Source organism: Pelophylax lessonae (genome assembly GCF_965119305.1).
Source record: "Pelophylax lessonae genome assembly, chromosome: 2".
Lineage (NCBI taxonomy): Eukaryota > Metazoa > Chordata > Amphibia > Anura > Ranidae > Pelophylax > Pelophylax lessonae.
The window spans coordinates 644,990,089-645,009,759 of NC_138769.1; the positions used below are offsets into that span (position 1 = coordinate 644,990,089).

At 44.3% G+C, this 19,671-nt stretch overlaps 1 protein-coding gene across 2 annotated transcripts in view; it reads right to left on the reverse strand.

Annotated features, from left to right (window-relative positions):
• Window positions 1-18,831, reverse strand: part of SPART (spartin) — a 50,918-nt gene extending 32,087 nt beyond the window's left edge. For both annotated transcript variants that reach the window (XM_082248521.1, XM_082248522.1), the window contains exons 1-2: window positions 18,034-18,831; window positions 6,913-7,110 (exon numbers count right to left, since the gene is read on the reverse strand). In XM_082248521.1, the coding sequence (XP_082104647.1) occupies window positions 6,913-7,110; window positions 18,034-18,828 (993 nt within the window). In that variant the 5' untranslated portion in view covers window positions 18,829-18,831. The remainder of the gene's footprint in view (window positions 1-6,912; window positions 7,111-18,033) is intronic.
• Between the last annotated feature and the right edge of the window lie 840 nt (window positions 18,832-19,671).

The following is a 19,671-nucleotide window of genomic DNA, read 5'->3' on the forward strand; positions in this document are numbered from 1 at the left end:
GCAACCTTTAAGACATAAAGAGCCACTTGGACCCGTTTCCGAAGGAAAAAAAAAAAAAAAACTGGGAGCCACAAAACCTACAGAAACCTACCGGGGGGGTCGAAAACAGGGACGTAATTAGAAATCACAGGGCCCCATAGCAAAATTTGCTATGCCCAATGATCATACCCCAATGCAGAGACCAGCATACATGCCCCTTTTAATGTAGTGACCAGCATACATGCCCCTTTCAATGCAGTGACCAGCATACATGCCCCTTTCAATGTAATGACCAGCATACATGCCCCTTTCAATGTAGTGACCAGCATACATGCCCCCTTACAATGTAGTGACCAGCATACATGCCCCTTTCAATGCAGTGACCAGCATACATGCCCCCTTACAATGTAGTGACCAGCATACATGCCCCTTTCAATGCAGTGACCAGCATACATGCCCTCTTTCAATGCAGAGACCAGCGTGCGTGCGTGCCCCCTTCAAAGCAGTGTGTGGGCCCCCCCCCCCCGAGGCATCACTTCACTTGCCTCACATTGGTGCCTGGCGTGCTGCTGCTGACGTCTTCTTTGCCCTGCATGCGCGCCGCTGCCCTCCTCTCCGACAGCAGGCGGGAAGGTGACGTCGGGACGGTGCGTGACTAACGCACGCACCGCCCCCCACGCAACGTCACAGCGCCACAGTGGGGAGTGTTGGGGGAGTGTCGGGGCGCACAGGGCGCCTCCTCCCCTCGCTATCATCCGCCCCGGAGCCGCGGCAAAGGTTCAAAAGAGCCGCATGCGGCTCCGGAGCCGCGGGTTGCAGACCTATGGCCTAAGTAGAGGTAGGCCAGTAAGGAGGGAGTTGCTGTAGTCAAGGCAGGAGATAACCAAGGAGTGAATAAGTTGTTTTATAGTGTCTTTAGTCAGGAAAGGGAGAATTATGGAAATGTTGCGGAGGTTAAGGTAGCAAGATTTAGTCAGTGATTGGATGTGGGGGCTGTAGGAGAGGTCAGAGTCTAGGATTATACATAACACCCTGGAATGTGTAGAGGGACCAATGGTTGTGCCATTGATCCTAATGGTACTGTAAAGTCGTGTGTGGGGGGGGGAATTGGGGAGGAGAAAATATTGCAAGCTCCGTTTTAGAAAGATGGGGGTTTGAGGAAGTGGTGTGACATCCATAGCGATATGTCGCTCAGTATAAATAGTGATACACAAGGAGGAGATTGAGGGGGTGAGTTGTGAAGCCGAGAGGTGGATTTGGGTGTCGTCAGCATAGGAGGTGGCATTGGAAGCCATAGGAGATTATCAACTGGCCCAGGGAAGGGGTATAGAGAGAGAATAGGAGGGGTCCAATCAATGTACACTTGAAAACGCTGAATGCTCCTAAATGCTACATTTATGTGGATCAAGAAGTTTTTCTGCCCAGAAACTCCTCTTAAAAAACGCAATTCTGATGTTTTTCTTTTCTTTGCACAAAAACGCTCCTCTGCAAATATGCCTGTAAACGCTCTAATGTGCATGGACCAATAGGCTTACATATAGAAGAAATAAAAAAACCCCAAAAGCCTGTATAAGCAGCATTTTTTATGCCCAGTGTGCATGGACCCTCAATATAACTGTTCCATATGTTTATAATGGCCTTATATATAGAGATGTAGAGCCTTCCTCTAGGCATTATGCAGTGCTCAAGATAAATGAGTACACCCCAACACATTTGTCAGAAAACATTTACTTTCCTTTCAGAATCAACATTTTCTATGGGGCATTATACTATAAAATACTCCCACAAATGCGGGCCATTATTTGCAACCAAGATTTGTTAATTTTCACACACATAAAAGTATTTTTCCTAAAAAATGTATTCAAGACCATGTAAAAATGAATACACCCCAATGAAAGTCTTAGAGCCGGTTCACGCTCCGAGGTCGCCCCAAAGTAGTACAGGACCCTTTTTCTAAGTCGGAGCGACTTGTGTCGCTCCTATTAGAATGGGTCCTGTACTACTCAATGGACTGCGACCGACCGCGACTTGTCAGGCTGACAAGTCGCCTGACAAGTCGCGCTAGTCTGAATGGGCTCTTAGGAGCAAAGCTAAATTTAAACAACAAAATCCTAATGAACAAGAATTCAGGTGAGTCTAACCATTTGTTAAACAGGTGTCCAGCAGACAGCGGATTATTAAAGGGTGGCAACCATATCAAAGAGAAGGCCAGGCTGTCCACGGAAGTTAACAACTCAACAGGAGCATCTTCTGATGAGAAGGGTTGAAGAAAATAGCCATGCAAGTTCACTGCAGTTAGCTAAAGAAGAAAGCCAAACTGGGGGAATTGTTTCCCGTGACACAATACAGTGTATACTGCAGAGGAATGGCATGGCATGGCATGCATAGGTGTCATCCACGAAGGAAGCTTCTTCTAAAGCCCATGCACTAAAAAGCCTGCCTAGCCTTTGCCAGGGCCCATGCTGAAAAAGAAGAAGACTACTGGGACTCTGTACTCTGGAGTGGTGAGACCAAGATAAAGGTTTTTGAAACTGATGGCTTCAAAACTGTATAGCGTCACAAAGGGGAGGAGTACAAAGAAAAATGCATTGTGCCTACAATGAAAAACAGTGGTGGCAGTGTCCTTCTGTGGGGCTTCATGAGTGCTGCTGGTGTCGGGGAGCTGAATTTTTTTTTGATGGTATCATGAATTCACAGATGTGCTGCCCTATATTGAAAGAGAAGATTCTACCATCACTCTGTGCCCTTGCTGGTCATGCACATTTCCAACATGACCATGATCTAAAACACACATCTAGGGCCACTGTTGCATTTCTGAAGAACAGGGTAAAAGTGATTCAGTGGCCAAGTACAGTATGTCTCCTGACCTGAACCCAATCGAACCCCTATGGGAAATTCCGAAGAGAGAAGTTGAGCTTCACTCTCCATCCAGCATCCAGGCTCTAAAATAGGTAGTTCTTGAAGAATGGGAAAAAGATAGATGTTGCAGTATGTCAACCAACTTGGTACTGTTCTTACAAATCATGGAGGTCATACAAAATAGTAGATGGAGTCGTTTTTTTTTGTGGGGTGTATTCATTTTCGCATCAACTAATTTGAGTAAAAATTGAAGATTTTGTAATCTAAGCTATATGATTAACCTTAATTTCATGTAATGGAGCTAAACAAATGTTCTATAAAACGCAGTTTGGTCACAATTTTGAAAATAGTTTAGGTGTTCATTGAGATATTGATTAAAATCTTAATTTTGAAAAGCGGTGTACTCATTTATGCTGAGCAGTGTATATCAGGCACTGCAATGGACAATTTAGCTGAATGGCTGCTGAAAAAGAATTACAAGATAAGTCACCCAGAGGCTACACAGTGAACCGTAATTTACAGCTTGAACCAGACCCTAAGACTAAGACTTGAGTCGCAACAACTTGAACGATTCCATTGCCGGCGATCTGGTGCGACTTGTCATGCAATTCTGAAGTCTCAAATGGCATGACAAATTGTGCTGGTGTGAACCAGGGCTGAAAGTGAAAGTGGGAAGTAAAAGAAAGTCCCAAATTTTGGGTTGTCCCCAGAAAAGTAATAGAGGGGAAACTTTCCAAATGGTGACCAGTCCTGGTTCCTGTTTTTGCTATGGGTCACAGATGGAAAAAAAAAAAAAAAAATCCAACAGGGGTTATAACCCTCCCTTACTGTATCCAAAATATTCTTTGTTCCTCCCCTTTTTCCACTGTCCCCAATCAATCACCTGATAGAACAGAGTCTAGGGGACAAGCTGCACATGCTGAGTTTGGGGTATATTGCTAGAGTTTTTTTTTTTTTTTCTTGGGAGATGCATGTGATCAGCACAGGGCCAATCAGCACTGTTCAGACAGCGGGGCAAGGGTCCTGGTGAAAGTCCCAAATTTTGGGTTGTCCCCAGAAAAGTAAAAGGGGAAACTTTCCAATGGTGAGCAGTTCTGGTTCCTGTTTTTGCTATGGGTCACAGATGGCAAAAAAAAAAAAAAAAACCTGAAAGGGATTATAACCCTCCCTTACTCTATTGCCTATAGTTCTACTTTAGGTATAAAATGAACACACATTGTAGCTTGGTGTCTGACAAACAGGGTTGAATGTGGAAATTAGACACAGACAAATACACACCGCCCGCTTTGTTTTATAGACGACTTATTCTTTGTATTTCTGCGAATAATGCAGATTGTTTCACGCGGCATACACTGGAGAACATCCAATCTGGTACAAAGGAGAAATGTCTGCGCCCTTTGTTCCACAGCTCTGCAATACAGATAAATCTGTAAATAACAAGCACTGAAAAATATCCTGCTGTATCTACTGGGATTATTATTGCAGCCCTCAAAAATGACTAGGGACCATGGACATCGCGGAGTGGTCACTGGAACTTAGTGACGTGACATCCTGCACAATGTCCCCTACCGATGTCACTTTCTCTTAAATGTATATAATCGGAGTGGTCAGAAAAACAGAAAGCCGAGTTTCTGCATTAGTGGGTCCTGAGAAGTGCCTGGCTCAGAGTACCATCTGCAATGCAGCACAAGTCTCCAAACGCCACAAACAAATCAACCCCCCATCCCACCTATACCTATAACTGGCCTTTGCAGCAAGGAGTACATGGAAGGGTGACGTGTGTCAAACAAACACAAAGAAAATTCCCAGCTCAACCCACCAGCCAGCCTGCAACCAACTAAATTATCATGTCTAACAGTTTGAATTAAAAACGGGATTAGTTTGCACACATTTGCAAATATATGTGTAAGCTGCAGAGCAACTTCATGACACCCCAATATTATCTGCAGTCCTAACTCTATACATTTTTTGGAGAGCCTCCATAGCGGAAGCACATGCATAATAATGGATAGGCAGAGGGCAGTTGAGCATGGAGGGAGCCCACCCCACCTTAAAAGACACAGGGACATAAAGGACACTCAGCACATAGCACCAAACGTGTCCAGTGCGTCCCCTCACCAGTATTTCAACAGTAAAAACAAATGGCCACTGTCCCCTCCTAAAACTGGGCATCACAGCAAGGAGCACATAGAGGGGTGACGCATGTCAAACAAAACCAAAAAGAAAATTCCCAGCTCAGCTCACCAATCAGCCTGTAAACAACCAAATTATCCTGTCTAAGGCCAGCCATACACGGTTTGAATCTCATTCAAAACCGTTAATGGGCAGGCTGAATGTACCAAGTTGATCGATCAACTTGGATGCAACTAGCCTGCCGGATTCACTAACGGCTGCTGTCTTCTCCTAGCAGGGCGAGAGAGAACACAATTGCTTGGCAGGAGGGATTCCCCTGTCAGCACTGTCTGTGATGATGGGGGAATCATACAAATTTCTTTCCTGCAACTTGTGGTACCCAGGAGAAGAGGAAGTGATGAGACCAGGGCGCTCCATGTATGGCCTGCTTGATAGCTAGACAGGATAATACGGTTGTTTGCAGGCTGGTTGGTGAGTTAAGCTCGGTTTTGTTCTCCAAACATTCTCAAAAGTTTTTCTTTTGCAACCACTGATGCAGTTCTGGATGCAAACACAGAGCTAGGACTCACTGCTGGAAAAGGGGTTTCTTTACAAAAGGTGATCTATCATAAAGCCATTTTCCCATAGGCTCCAAGGACAAGTACAAATACATGTTTATTGAAAGTTCAGTTATACTTTATCTTCACTTTTAATAAAGTGGTCCTATAAGTGCCGGTTCACACTTCCGCGTGTGCGGTGATCGCATGTAATATCGGAGCGCACTGCTCCTTCATTACATGCGATCTCATGTGCAGTGCGAATTCAGCCATACACTTTGTATGGCTAAATTCGCACTGCACCTGCACAAAACTCGCACATGAGGCATTTTTTCAGCCGCATCAGGATCGGATCGCATAGTGGTTCACACTTGTGCGATCCAATCCTGTGCGAACTGTCAGATCGCACTGCGATATGCGATCAAACTGGGGGTGTCGTTAACATTTCATTGACACCCCCTGCGTATCGCATATGGCAGTGTAAACTGCCAGATGTGAGTTTGCGATGCGGGAACAGGCTGCAAATTCGCAGCCTTCCCGCATCGCACAAGTGTGACCCGGCACTAAATCTAAAATCTCTCCCCCCTAAGTGGAAGGATAAACTGGACTGCTACAATTGACGGGGAAAACGCTTGGGGTTTTGTTCAAGATACACCCAGCATTTTTTAACTGATTGCACAAACAAAAATGATAACTGTGTATGGTGGACTGTCAACTTTTTTGACATTCAGGTGAGAGTTTTTCGAATTAAAAGTTTATAAATTGTTTTGCATACGGACAGCAAAACAATGGAGGAGGGAAAGCCATAATTGTATGGAAAAATCTCTCTTCAGGCTGGGCTCACACTGTGTGGAGTGGCTCGCAGCAGGGGGTCCGGTACATTCCTGTTGACAGTTTCAGATCCAAATTTGGACCTGAAAATGGACCAGAAGACACACAAGACCCTTCTGCAAACCGCGCCGCAGCCATCCGGGAGCTGTGTGAACAGACTCCATTGAGAGCCGGTCACAGTCTCCTGACATGTGAATTGGATGCGGGGATACCAGTTTCCAATTCGCATCAGTGTGAACCTGGCCTCAAATTCTTAAAATTAGTGTTCCATCTCTTCACCAAAATACAAGGAGAGATGTATATCCCACGTGCCCGAGTCATTTCTGTTTGGAATCATAATTATTCAATATAAAAAAAAAAAACGGTAAACCACCTTTACCAATAAAACCCCAAATACGAGATCCCAGCACCTACCAAGTGCTTAGACATTCAATGCCTAAAACATGTACGGAGCTCTTGTGGGTCAATAGGTGCAAGTCTCCCATGGTGATAATCATGTTTTGGGAAAATAACGTGTATGATGCCTTTGTGTTGACTCTACAGTTATCATACAACAGTCTGATCTTTCTTTTACCTGGATCCTCAGGTCAGACATTTGTTTCAAAAGGTCTTCAAAGAGCTCAAGGTCCTTGGCGGGCAGCTCAGCAGAGAGGACCACCCCTACGTGGGATCCTGGGGTCTGGGACATCATGTCTGGGAACATGTAGACCCCCGTATTAGATCGTAGTACAGGGGACTGATTGGGCATGAGAGGGTACAGCCAATCACAGACCTGACAAACAAAAGATAAAGTATTATTAAAAACACAGTCATGGTACAATATGAAGAAAATAAAAAGATGCTATCCAATTAAAACCAAAAATAAAGACCTGATAGGATACAGTGAACACATACATTACTTCCGGTCATAAAATGCATTCAGATGGCAGGACAGCCCAGCACATACCCGCCTTACTCCTTGCATCTGCTGTTAAAGGAACACCATTTGCTGAACCATGAGAATATAAAGGCCAGGTTTTCTCAGGCCCACCCACTGTATGCTTCTGTCTGCTTCTCACACAGGCAGCTGCACAGCATAGAATTGAGTGGCAAGAATCTCAAGTCCTGACATGGGAGAATTGTAGAGAAACACACTTAGAAAGTATACACGTGCCTGCTTTTGGTGCGATTTGGGGTTAGCCCTAAAACACCATGGCACCTGGGTAATGCCGCAGACATATCAATGAAGACTCAGAATAAAAAGGCAGTGCAGTGCTGATAATCCTACTGCGTCAAGTTCACTATGATCCTGCCAAATCAGGAGGCTCTCTACTGGGCATGCAGGTCACTCTACTACTGCACATGCAGGGCTGCTATACAGACATAATAATCAAATGCAGATCCTAGTAACTGTCTACTAGGTGCCACGCATGCACGGGTTAGTCAACGTAATTATGACTGCATTTTCCTGCTGCTGCTGCAGGACCCCGCTTCCATATAGGGGAAAAATAACTATTGCCATGTCAAATTTTACATTCAAATACCGTATACACAAAATCATCTCTACTATTTAACATTCCATTTTTATTATTTTGATTTACACATCTCTATTTCAACCTGGAACTAAGAGGGAAATTAAAATGCCATTTTCCTTCTTTATTCTTCTCTTACAATAATTATAGCCTATAATAATAATTGCAGCTAATGATTTTATTATTTTGACTGTCAACTGGGTTGTGCCAGCAGAAATTTCATATAAACATCTATTAACCAGTTCTGGATCGGAAGCATTTACCCCCTTAAATGACCAAGCCATTTTTTTGAGATACTTTAACTGACAATTGCGCGGTCGTGCGACGCTGTACCCTAATAAAATTGATATCCTTTTTTCCCCACATATAGAGCTTTTTTTTTTTTTTTGGTGGTATTTGATCACCTGTGCAATTTTTTTTTTTTTTTTTGTGCTATAAACAAAAAAGACAATTCTGAAAAAAAAAAAAAAAAAAAAAAAAAAAAAACACAATATTTTTTACTTTCTGCTATATAACATTCTCATTAAAAAAAAAAAAATAAAAAAATCAAAATTATTCATAATTTTAGGCCGATTTGTATTCTGCTACAAATTTTTGGTAAAAAAAAATCCCAACAAGTGTATATTTAATTGTTTTGTGCAAAAGTTATCGCGTCTACAAACTAAGGGGAAAGATTTATGTAATTGTTATTTATTTATTTTTATTAGTAATGGCGGCGATCAGCGATTTTCAGCGGGACTGCGACATTGCGGCGGACAGATCGGACACCTAACTGACATTTTTTACACTTTTGTGGGGACCAGCGACATTACTACAGTAATCAGTGCTAAAAATATGCACTGTTACTGTACCAATGCCACTGGCAGGGAAGGAATTAACACCAGGGGCGATCACAGTGTTTAATGTGTCCCTAGCAAGTGCTTTCTAACTGTGTAGGGGATGGGCTTGCTGAATGAACACAGAGACCTGTATTCCTAAATAAGAGAAACACAGGATCCCTGTGTTTATTACTGACAAAATAGCGGTCTGTGGGTTTACAATGGCAGACCGCCGTTCTTTCTCCACTGGGAGTGATCGCGGGTGCACGGCAGCAATCGCAGCCCCTGGACCTGCTGATCAGCTACTCCTGTGGCGAATGGGTGCACGCTGCCGCAAAGTGACGTACAGGTACGTTGTTTCGTGGGACAGAGCCGACCTGCCACAGTAAAACTGACGGCTGGTTGGCAAGCGGTTAAATTAGAAGGCAAACTAGGTAGAATTAGGTGAAGACTGTTACCCAGTGTGATGCCACAGGGCACCCAAGGTGCCTTCAGTATGCAGCTTTCTGCTCCCAAAATTATCAGATGAGAAATACTGCATCCCACAATGCAATGTGCAGCACTGCTCAAACTGTATAGCCATCCCTACTGTGCTGAGCTCGAGCTCTTCAATAAGCTTGGCTTATTACAGGGATATAGCTTTGACTTGTGGGATCTCTTCAGAGAGACCACTGCTTCCACACAGAGTGCAAGGTTTCTTTTCTGCAGCTGGCTGGCAGCAATAGGCTTTTCTACTCAGGGTGCTGTTGCTGAAAATGAACTGTAATGAACCTAAGACTCCATTTACACTTGAGCGTATTGATTAACTGGCGTTTTTCAGGCATTATTTTTTAAGCTTTTTTGCAGCTTTTTTCAAGTTTCTATAGCGTTTTAGAAGCATATTAGGCCCCTTTCACACAGGCGCACCGCCCAATGGAGTCCTTTCTGCTCAGAGGGGATCGATCCACCGATCCCCGCTGAGCAGGCAGATGACAGCTCCATCTCCGCTCTGTGTTCAGAGACGTAGCTGTCAGATTCCCCGCTGTCCTCTATGGGGAGAACGGATGAGAACGGACCGCCTGTCCATTCTCAACTGATCCGATCCGATCCTCCAGACGGATGGAAAATAGGGTTTCCATGCGTCCGGATTTCACAGACAGGATTGGAATTGGATAGCAGCGGGTGTCAGCAGAGATGTCTTTGCTGACCCATAGGGATGCATGGAACATCTGATCAGGTCTGCCTGAAAAACTGACAGGCGGATCGGATCGCCCATGTGAAAGGGGCCTTACAAGCGTTTTACAGCTTCATGCGTTTTTTCTTTAGCCAATAGAAAGCACTAGGGGGGGAGAGGGAGAGGAAATTAGGGGTGGAGAGCTGCTGTTTGAGCAGAAAAACACTAAATGCCCAAGTCAGGCATTTCTATTAAAGTCTATGGGGCCAAAATCGCTTGTAATCTGCCAAAAAGAAGCCGACTTTCCCGAGTGACAGGCGCCTTGCTTCAGGAGACAGAACGCTCAGATGTGAACAGGGGCCATTGAAATGAATGGGATTTGGCTTGTTGAGCGTTATAGAGCAGACAATCGCTTAGGTGTGAATGTAGCCTAAATGTTTTGCACGCCTTTTGTTTCTGGCGCATAGTTAGCGGACTTATACAGTCATGTGGTCAGCTTAGATAATCTGTGCTTAGTTCAGTTGTTTAAATCGAGATTTACTCACATATGCATACAAGATACAATAAACTAAAAATTAAAGGGCTAATTGTTTAAAAGAGATACACAAAACAATAGGAGAATACCATATAATAAAATTGGATAAGGAATACGCTAAAATGCTGCATTAAAAAAAATAAATGTTTGCAAAGAATAAAAAAAAAAAAGTCATGTAATAAAAAGAGAAAGAAAATAGAAAGAACTGTCTGTGCAGCTTGTTTGACATGGCGGCAGACTTGTACTCTTCTGTCTGTAAATATTTGATGACTTATCCTTTCTCAGTTTCTCTGGTGCTACAGTTTAAGTATTCAGTATTTAGATCACCATCCTAAATACAGTGCATCTTCTTCATAGTTTATATCTACCACTTGAGTGCCACTCATGGCCATCATCTGTAGTGTATAGTTTGAAAAGCAAGCAAAAGGACAATTTCTGAATGTACAGGCCACACAAGGAGTAAACAACTATTAAAAAAAAAAAAAAAAAAATACACTTTGTTAAATAATAAAATAAAAAAATAATTCATACAATGTATAAATGTTTAAGTTTTTTTTAACAACCTTAACCACTTGCCGCCCGCCAGCAGTACATATACTGTTACTGTACTGGGGCAGGTTGGCTCTGGCCTCACGAAACGACGTAACGTACACGTCGGCCTTTGTCCCGGGGGGGGGGGGGGGGGGGGTTGGTGTTGCCCAACATTCATCAGTATTACTGGGCGGCGGTGGTGGTTACGGTGCGTTGGTGATTCGCTCAGGGATAATCCGGTGGGCTTGGAGGTGGCAATTTTGGGCTCCTATGCGGCACTTAGCAACCTGGTGTATCGTGGGCCTGGGGCACATGAGACGGTGACTGTACCGATGCGCACTACGCTCAGGGTCTGGGGTCAGGTGTCGGCCGCGGTGGCAGACTCTGACACCATTTCCCCTCACACTTCCCTCTGGGGCAACCCTCGGTTGCCTCACCTCTGGTCCCTTCCGGATCCAGGACTGTGGCACCGATATAGTATTGATAAACTGCAGCACGTTCTGCCCGCCGGTCGCTTGCCCTCTTTCCAGGACCTACATTCCAAGTTCTGTCTTCCATCCTTTATGTTCTTCAGATATTTGCAGTTGCAGCCCGCCCTTCATTCCCAATTCCCTCGAGTGGGGTCCCTGGCTCCTCACACTGTGGAACGCTTCCTCGTTACCAGAAATGCTGACCGTATTCTCTCCTCCGCCTATCTTAGGATAGCTAAGTAAGGTAGGGGGTGGCAGTGATAGGCTCCTGGCTCTCTGAAAGGAAGATATACCCGCATTAGAGGGGGAGGACTGGGAGGAGGTGCTGGGTTCCTATGTGTCTAAGATCATTTCTGCTCGGGAGAGGTTTTCAACTGAAATTCCTCCACAGGGCTTATTATACCCCTCAGAGGGTGGCTAGGATTTACCCGGGTAGTTCGGAGGTCTGTCCTAGGGGTTGCGGACAGGTCGGCACCTTTCTACATATGGTGTGGTCCAGTCCTGTGGCCCAGGCCTTCTGGGGGGAAGTGGTAGCCGAGATTCAGTCTCTGGGGTCTCCAAGATGGTCCGGGATCCCCGGGCTCTGTTGCTGGGCCTTTGTGAGGTGGTCTCTCCTAGGGTCCACATGCAGTTGTTCGTATTCTACCTCCTTTTTTACACCAGGAAGGTTATCATGCTTAAGTGGAAATCACCTGACCCACCCTTGGTGTCAACCTGGAGGAAGCTGGTTGATTCAGTTCCTCCCCTGTATAGACTCACGTATATGAGCAGAGGATGCCCTCAGAAATTTGACAAGGTCTGGGGCCTCTGGTCGAGCTCCCAGGCGGTTGAGTGTGTGAATGGGTCGCTGGCACCTGGATTCTCTCCTCCCTCTTCCTGTACCGTTGCTCCTTTTCTTTTTTTCTCTCCCCCCATCTTGTCTGGCTCCCTTGCCCTTCCTCTTCTCTGGTCCCTCAGTATTCTTCCCTCTGGCGGTTTCCTTCTGGCTACAGCCCCCTCCCCCCCGGTCAGCTTGACAAGTCACGCACCGTCGCGTCCCATAGTGTAGTACAGGACCGGTTCTAATAGGAGCGACACAAGTCGCTCCGACTTATGGCACTTTTCCACTGCAAGTACCGGCTAGGCTCTACTCGGCCCTGCTTGGCCCAGTTTGCTTTTCCACTGCGGTACCGCACGGTATAGTGTCGGAACGGTTCGGTACGGTATAGGTTTGCTTTTCCACTAAAGTAGTACTAAAGTTAAGTGGGTGGGATAACAACGGGGTGGGTGTGATTCTCTGACCAATCAGTGACTAGTAGTGACTGCATGCAAAGGATTGTGGGATATGGTACCAGTTTGGTACCTGTTGGAACCACAATCGAGTAGGTACTGTTTTTTCAGAGCCGTACCGTACCGTACCGTTCGGTTCCATGCAGTGGAAAAGCAAACCTATACCGTACCGTACCGAACCGTTCCGACCCTATACCATGCGGTACCACAGTGGAAAAGCACAAAAGCGTGCCGAGCCGGTACGGTTCTATGCAGTGGAAAAGCGCCATTAGAAAAAGGGTCCTGTACTACTTCGGGGCGACCTGGAGGCGACTTGCCTAGACATTAATTTTATGAAGTCCGTGCAAGTCGCACCGAAGTCGGACTTCACAGGTCGCCCCCTAAGTCGGAGCGACGTAGTGTGACCCGACACTTTAAAAAAAAAAAAAACGATTGTCATTCGCTAGGCTATCGTATGACAAGTTTTCGTGTTTGTCCCTTCGGATTTTGTTGGACAAACTGTCGTGATCGGCTGTCGAAAGCTGTGTACTAACAATCAGATTATCGTGCGATCAAGTTGAAAGCGATTTTTTTCGTACGATTATCTGAACGATAAGGCATAACTTTATGTGGTCATTTACTAAGCCACAGGATTCATTTCTCCTGTGTTCATTAGTGTATCATTTTCTTTAGCTCAGTTCACATACATAAAATTTAGGTGTGGAATTGTTCTATCTTAAAGTGTCCCCGACAGTAAAAGAAACCTCTCTGCTAAAGAACAGATTAAATATCCGATTCTGCTGAAGGCGACTCCATTAAATAGAAGTTCACCAGGCAACAATCATTTCAGTGTTTGTCGATGTAAAAAGATAGGGGGCCTCAATTGCAGCCCCTGATGTCCCCAAAAGGCCACATACAGTATATTGTGTGTAATTCTACAGAAGATTGTCACAAACAGAAGACTTACTGGAGGATATGGTCAGAGAGGTCATGCTGTAGGATACAGAGACTAGGGACAGGGCCGGATTAAGAGCATCATGGGCTTGGTGCTGAGGATTTTGAAGGGCCTTAAAGAGGAAGTAAACCCTCCTCAGGAAGTTGTACCTATAGGTAAGCCTATGTTAAGGCTTACCTATAGGTACTGTAAATATCTCCTAAACATGCACCGTTTAGGAGATATTTACCTTTAATGCAGCCAGTGACGTCAATGGCGCATGCGCTTTGAAGGAACGGCAGATCGTGCCGTTCCTTCAGAGCCCCGTGCCGTGACCGTCGGCTCCCGCGCGCGTGCGCGACGTCACCGCGGCTCCGGCCAATCAGATGGCCGGATGCCGCGATCCCGGAAGACGGGCGACTATACATGTCGCCCGTCATACAGGTAAGCGGACGGCACAGCGGGGGCTCGTTCTAAGGTAAGTATTTCATAATGAGCTAGTATGCGATGCATACTAGCTCATTATGGGTTTCTCTTTCAGGATGTAAAGAAGAGAAAAAATTTTTTTCTCGGTGTACAACCTCTTTAAGGGCCGTGCCTTGGCATGCACCCAGAGGAGGAAGGGTGCAGCCATGCATGCCTAATTCAACATGGGATGCTGTCTCTGAAGCCCATAAACACATCCATGCATCGGCAACTGTCTCTCCTTGTCCGGCCTTCGTGCTGTGTGGGGAGGTTCTGAGGGAGCTGCCTGGGGAAGCGAGCATAGAAGCCAGACTTCTGTGTTTACAAGTGACAGAAGAGCGGTAACAGTGAATATGGCCAACCTGGGGCCTATATAAAGGTAAGGGCCTGGAGCTGCAGCTCCAATAGCCCCTACGTTAATCTGGCCCTGACTAGGGATGTTTTATTAAAGGACCCTTTACAAATCAATGATCCTACTACTGACTGCTGGGAACCGACATCTGCACTTCAAACACCAATGGGCCAAAATGTGGTCCTCAGGCTGGGCAACAGGAATCTAGACTACTGCAAGCTGCTACACCTGCAATAACATCTATAATCAGTTACAATAGCAGTGAATGAAAAAAATACCATGTGACTGTACAGTAGTAGCCAAACTGGTATGTTCATCATGTGAATGGGTAGGGCTTGCATGTGACTAAATGTGTCAACAATGAGAGATTCCAGGCAAGTGTAATATTACAGATCAGCAAAGAAAAAAACAAAGGAAAAAGAATGTACTTCAATCTCATACCCGACTGTTATTTTCAAACTCATTAAATAAAAAAGTAAACCTATGTACTTTGTTGAGCATATCTTAAAAAGAGTTTCGTAGAAGCATACAGATATGTGACACTTAAATTCCTACACATAAATGTCATATAAATCGTGTCTCTGGCATGAACAGATCCCAGAATCACACTGCTGCCATGCCACAGGGCCAACCCCTAATCCACTATGCCAAGCATGGGTCTGCAAAGGGCTTGGGTGTTTAAGAGCCATATATATTTTAGGATCTGCACTGAGTTTGTTTCCCACAGGGTATGGCCTGCTTCACAAGGACTTTTCAGCAGGTTTAACCACTTTGAGACCGGAAGGATTTGCCCCCTTAATGACCAGGCCATTTTTTTGCGATTCGGCACTGCGTTACTTTAACTGACAATTGCACGGTCGTGCGACGCTGTACCCAAATAGGATTGATGTGTCTTTTTACCCACAAACAGAGCTTTCTTTTGGTGGCATTTGATCACCTCTGCGGTTTTTATTTTTGCGCTATAAACAAACAAAGCGACAATTCTGAAAAAAAAAAAAAAAACAAACAATATTTTTCACATTCTGCTATAGAACATTCCCACAAAAAATGTAAAAAATCAAATTTTTCCTCCTTTTAGGACTATTTGTATTCTGCTACATATTTTTGTTTAAAAAAATAAATCAAAAAAAGATAAAAAAAAAAATAAAATATCGCAATTAGCGTATTTCGATTGGTTTGCACAAAAGGTTAGGTTATTACAAACTAGGAGAAAGATTTATGTAATTTTAATTTATTCATGCTTTACTAGTAATGGCGGCGCTCTGCGATTTTTAGTGGGACTGCGACATTGCGGCGGACAGATCAAACCCCTAACTGACATTTTTGACACTTTTGGGGGGGAACAGTGACATTACTGCAGTAATCAGTGCCAAAAATATGCACTGTTACTGTAATAATGACACTGGCAGGGAAGGGGTTAACACTGGTGATCAAAGGGTTAAATGCGAGCCTAGGAGAGTGTTTTCTAACTGTATGGGGGAGTGAAATGACTACAGAGACCTGTGATCATAATCCGGAGGATCAGGCACTCTGTGATCATTTCAGAGAGAACGGTCTGCTGTGTTTACAACAGCAGACCGTCCTTCTCTCAGGGGGGAGCGATCACGGGTGCCCAGCAGCAATTGTGGCCGCCGGCCCCGTGGATCAGCATTCCCGTTGTGGGGGGGGGTGTGCGCCGCCGATGGCACGCGATCGCTCCCAGCACTGCTTCTGCGAACCGACATACCCAGACGTTGATTCGCACAGCCGAGCCAGCCTGCTGCAGTATATCTGCAGCGGGCGGTCAGCAAGCGGTTAAGAGCAGTGTGAACAGCAAGCTTTGACATAGCGTTTGCAGAGCTTTCAGCAAGGTTTGCTAAAGCTTTTAAAGTACTATTCAGCTTCAGCTTGTAAATAAATGTTGAACCCAGATTCTAATGGCAGTGCTGATTGCTACTTTAACCACTTAAGGACCGGAAGGTTTTACCCTCTTAATGAACAGGCCATTTTTTGCGATACGGCACTGCCCTACTTTAACTGACAATTGCACGGTCGTGTGACGCTGTACCCTAATAAAATTGATGACCTTTTTTCCCCACAAATAGAGCTTTCTTTTGGTGGTATTTGATCACCTCTGCGATTTTTATTTTTGCGCTATAAACAAACAGAGTGACAAATCTGCTATAAAACATTCACAATTAAAAACAAATTAAAAAAATCTATTTTTTTTTCCATAATTTTAAGCAAATATGCATTCTGCTACATATTTTTGGTAAAAAAAATCCCAATAAGTGTATATGGATTGGTTTGCGCAAAAGTTACCGCGTCTACAAAACTAGGGGAAAGATTTATGTCATTTTTATTTATTTATTCATTTTTTTACTAGTAATGGTGGCGATCAGCGATTTTTAGTGGGACTGTGACATTGTGGCGGACAGATCGGACACCTAACTGACACTTTTGAGGGGACCAGTGACATTACTACAACAGTGCTAAAAATATGCACTGTTACTGTACTAATGACACTAGCAGTGAAGGGGTTAGCATTAGGGTTGAGCAAAGAGTTAAATGTGAGCCTAGGGGATGCTTCCTAACTGTGTGGGGGATTTACTCACTGGATGAACACAAAGACCTGTGTTCCTAAATAGGAGGCATCCAGGAGCCCTGTTTTCATCACTGAGAAAATACTGACAGTTCCGTGTCCATGGGGAGCAATCTGAGTGGTGCCCAGCGGACATCGCGTGCGCCAGACCCGCTGAATTGCTCCCCCTATAGCCAATCAGCGGGTTTGCGCCCCCACTATCTGCTACACGAAGCAACGTGTATGTTGTTTCACGTAACAGAGCAGATCTACCGGCAAGTGGTTAAAACAAGTTGCTAGCAGGCATAAACACTTCTTAAAGATTGATGAAATCCTGCAGAAGCCTGCTAGCAGCTAGCTTAAAGTGGCAATCAACACTCCCATTAGGATCGGTGTTTAATATTTACAAGCTGGAACCGAATGGTAATTTAAAAGCATCAACAAAGCTTGCTGTTCACACTGCTGAAAACCACATGAATCTGGCCTACAAGGTAATGGGTTAATACCAATTATAGGACCCATTGTACATTGATCAGAGTTGATGAGGCTATAAAAATCAGCAGGCACTGCTAAAGCTGATCTGCAGGCAAGCAGATTAAAAAAAAAAAAAAAAAAAAAAAAAAAAATCTGTGAAAATGGTATAATTCTTTTGTTCCACAAAATGTTGGGTTTCACAATCCTATGCCAAATTGCACAGCCAATGGGTGACACCACTTTTTTTTTCACAGTGAAGAGATGTCACCCCCTGCCACACCCTCTTAAAATGAGAATTAAACAAAAAAAAAATTAGTTAAACCCACAAGTGCTTTTTTTTTTTAAACACTACTATTGCTTTATTTTGGCTTTTGAAATTTACAAATGCCGCAATTTAAAATTTGGATGAAAGGTTTAGCACTGGAAAAACTTTTCGAAAAGGTAAACAGTGCATTTATATACAACTATATAGATCAGATCAAAATGAGGGACAAATGAGGAGGAAAGAGGAAAAGAGGGACTTTTTTCCAAATCAGGGACAGTTGAAAGCTATGCATACACCTGGGTATTAGGATGTTGAACTGGTGTTGCCAATTTGACCTGTAGCACCCAATATAAAAACATTGTCAATTTATGTCTCTTACCTGGAGAAATGCTGGAGGCCGGCTCTGAGCCATTTCACTGTCGGTGTCCATGAACTTGATAATGCGAAGATAGCCAGGATACGATGGGGCGCTCACTAGTCCATCTGGTGTCACAAAGAAGATCTGAACCCCTGTAGGAATAAGTATAAGTTCCTCTGCATCAACCCCCAAACTCTGCATTGGCGGTGGCTGTGATGTCATTGAATAGAAGTCATCTCCTACTATAGAGCGTTCCCCAGATTCTGTGCCATAGGACACTGTGAAATGTCCATCTGTGGCCTGGGGGGTGTATGCTGGTGGTGCAACAGCACCGTCTGTGAAGGGATGTATTGGATTGTCTGTTTGTATACAGGGGATGCCGCTTGCTGGCTCTGCAGGGAATGGAGGCATTTTTGGTGGTGGTGGTCTTTCCGGCCTTTCCTTCTCGGCTGCTGGCAGTGATGGGTATAGAGGAAGGGCTGGTGCAGCAGAAGGTTCTGGAACATGGCCTGTCATACTCTGTTGTAGGATGTTCAGTCTGGTATGCACATTCTGTAAAGTCTCCTGCATCTTTATTTGCATTTGTCTTGCGGAATCCCACGCTGGACCAATATACTCGGGTGCCTGCAAGGGAACAACCAATCCTCTTAGCAAATGCTCCTGGCCTTGTCTGTAAAAGTTCCGTGCATCTTCCTTGTAACCATTTTCATCTGCATTCAAACCTTTATTGATGTATAAAAAGGCTTTCCTGTATTCCTCCTCGATACTGCGAATTAAGGCGTTTTCCTGCATCTCTGGAAGCAGCTGCTTCTCCATCACTGAAATGAAAAAAAAAATAATAATAATAAATATTATATATACAGTAAAACCTTGGTTTGAGAGTAACTTGGTTTGAGAGCGCTTTGCAAGACAAGCAAATTTTTTAAATACATTTTGACTTGATATACAAGCGATGTCTTGATATACAAGTAGCGTCAGGTATTAAAAAGAAAAAGGAGCCTCTAAAGTGTAGCAATATGGTTACATTTAATGAAGGTTCAATATTTAGCAACTCACATGGTTGATGATTAAAAGAGGCACATCTAAGTATGCAGGCATCCAGGGTAAAGCCGTCCACATAGACCATCCTCTGCACAGCCATCTTCATCATCCCTTCCCCGCTGCACTCCATGAGTGATTCAAAGCCTCACTTTCAGATCACTCTACTGCAGGCTATTCTTCCCGGTCACGATTGCAGACTGACAGTGGTGAGAGCCGGTGGTTCAGAAGATGGTCTATGTGGACAGCTTTACCCCGGATGCCTGCATACTTAGGTGTGCCTATTTTAATCATCAACCATGTGAACCTTCATTAAATGTAACCATATTGCTACACTTAGAGGCACCTCTCATCTCTCTTATATTCTGTAGCTCTGTTGGATTTTGCTTCTAATCCCCTTGGGAAGGCTGCATATTGTGGATGGACATTTTATGGTTACACAACCTATCACATTGCTATAATCTTTGTATATAGACTATAAACTGAAGGACTTGTGGAACGAATCATCCGAGTTTCCATTATTTCTTATGGGGAAATTCGCTTTGGATTACAAGCATGTTTCCAGAACGAATTATGCTCACAATCCAAGGTTTTACTGTAATATATATATATATATATATA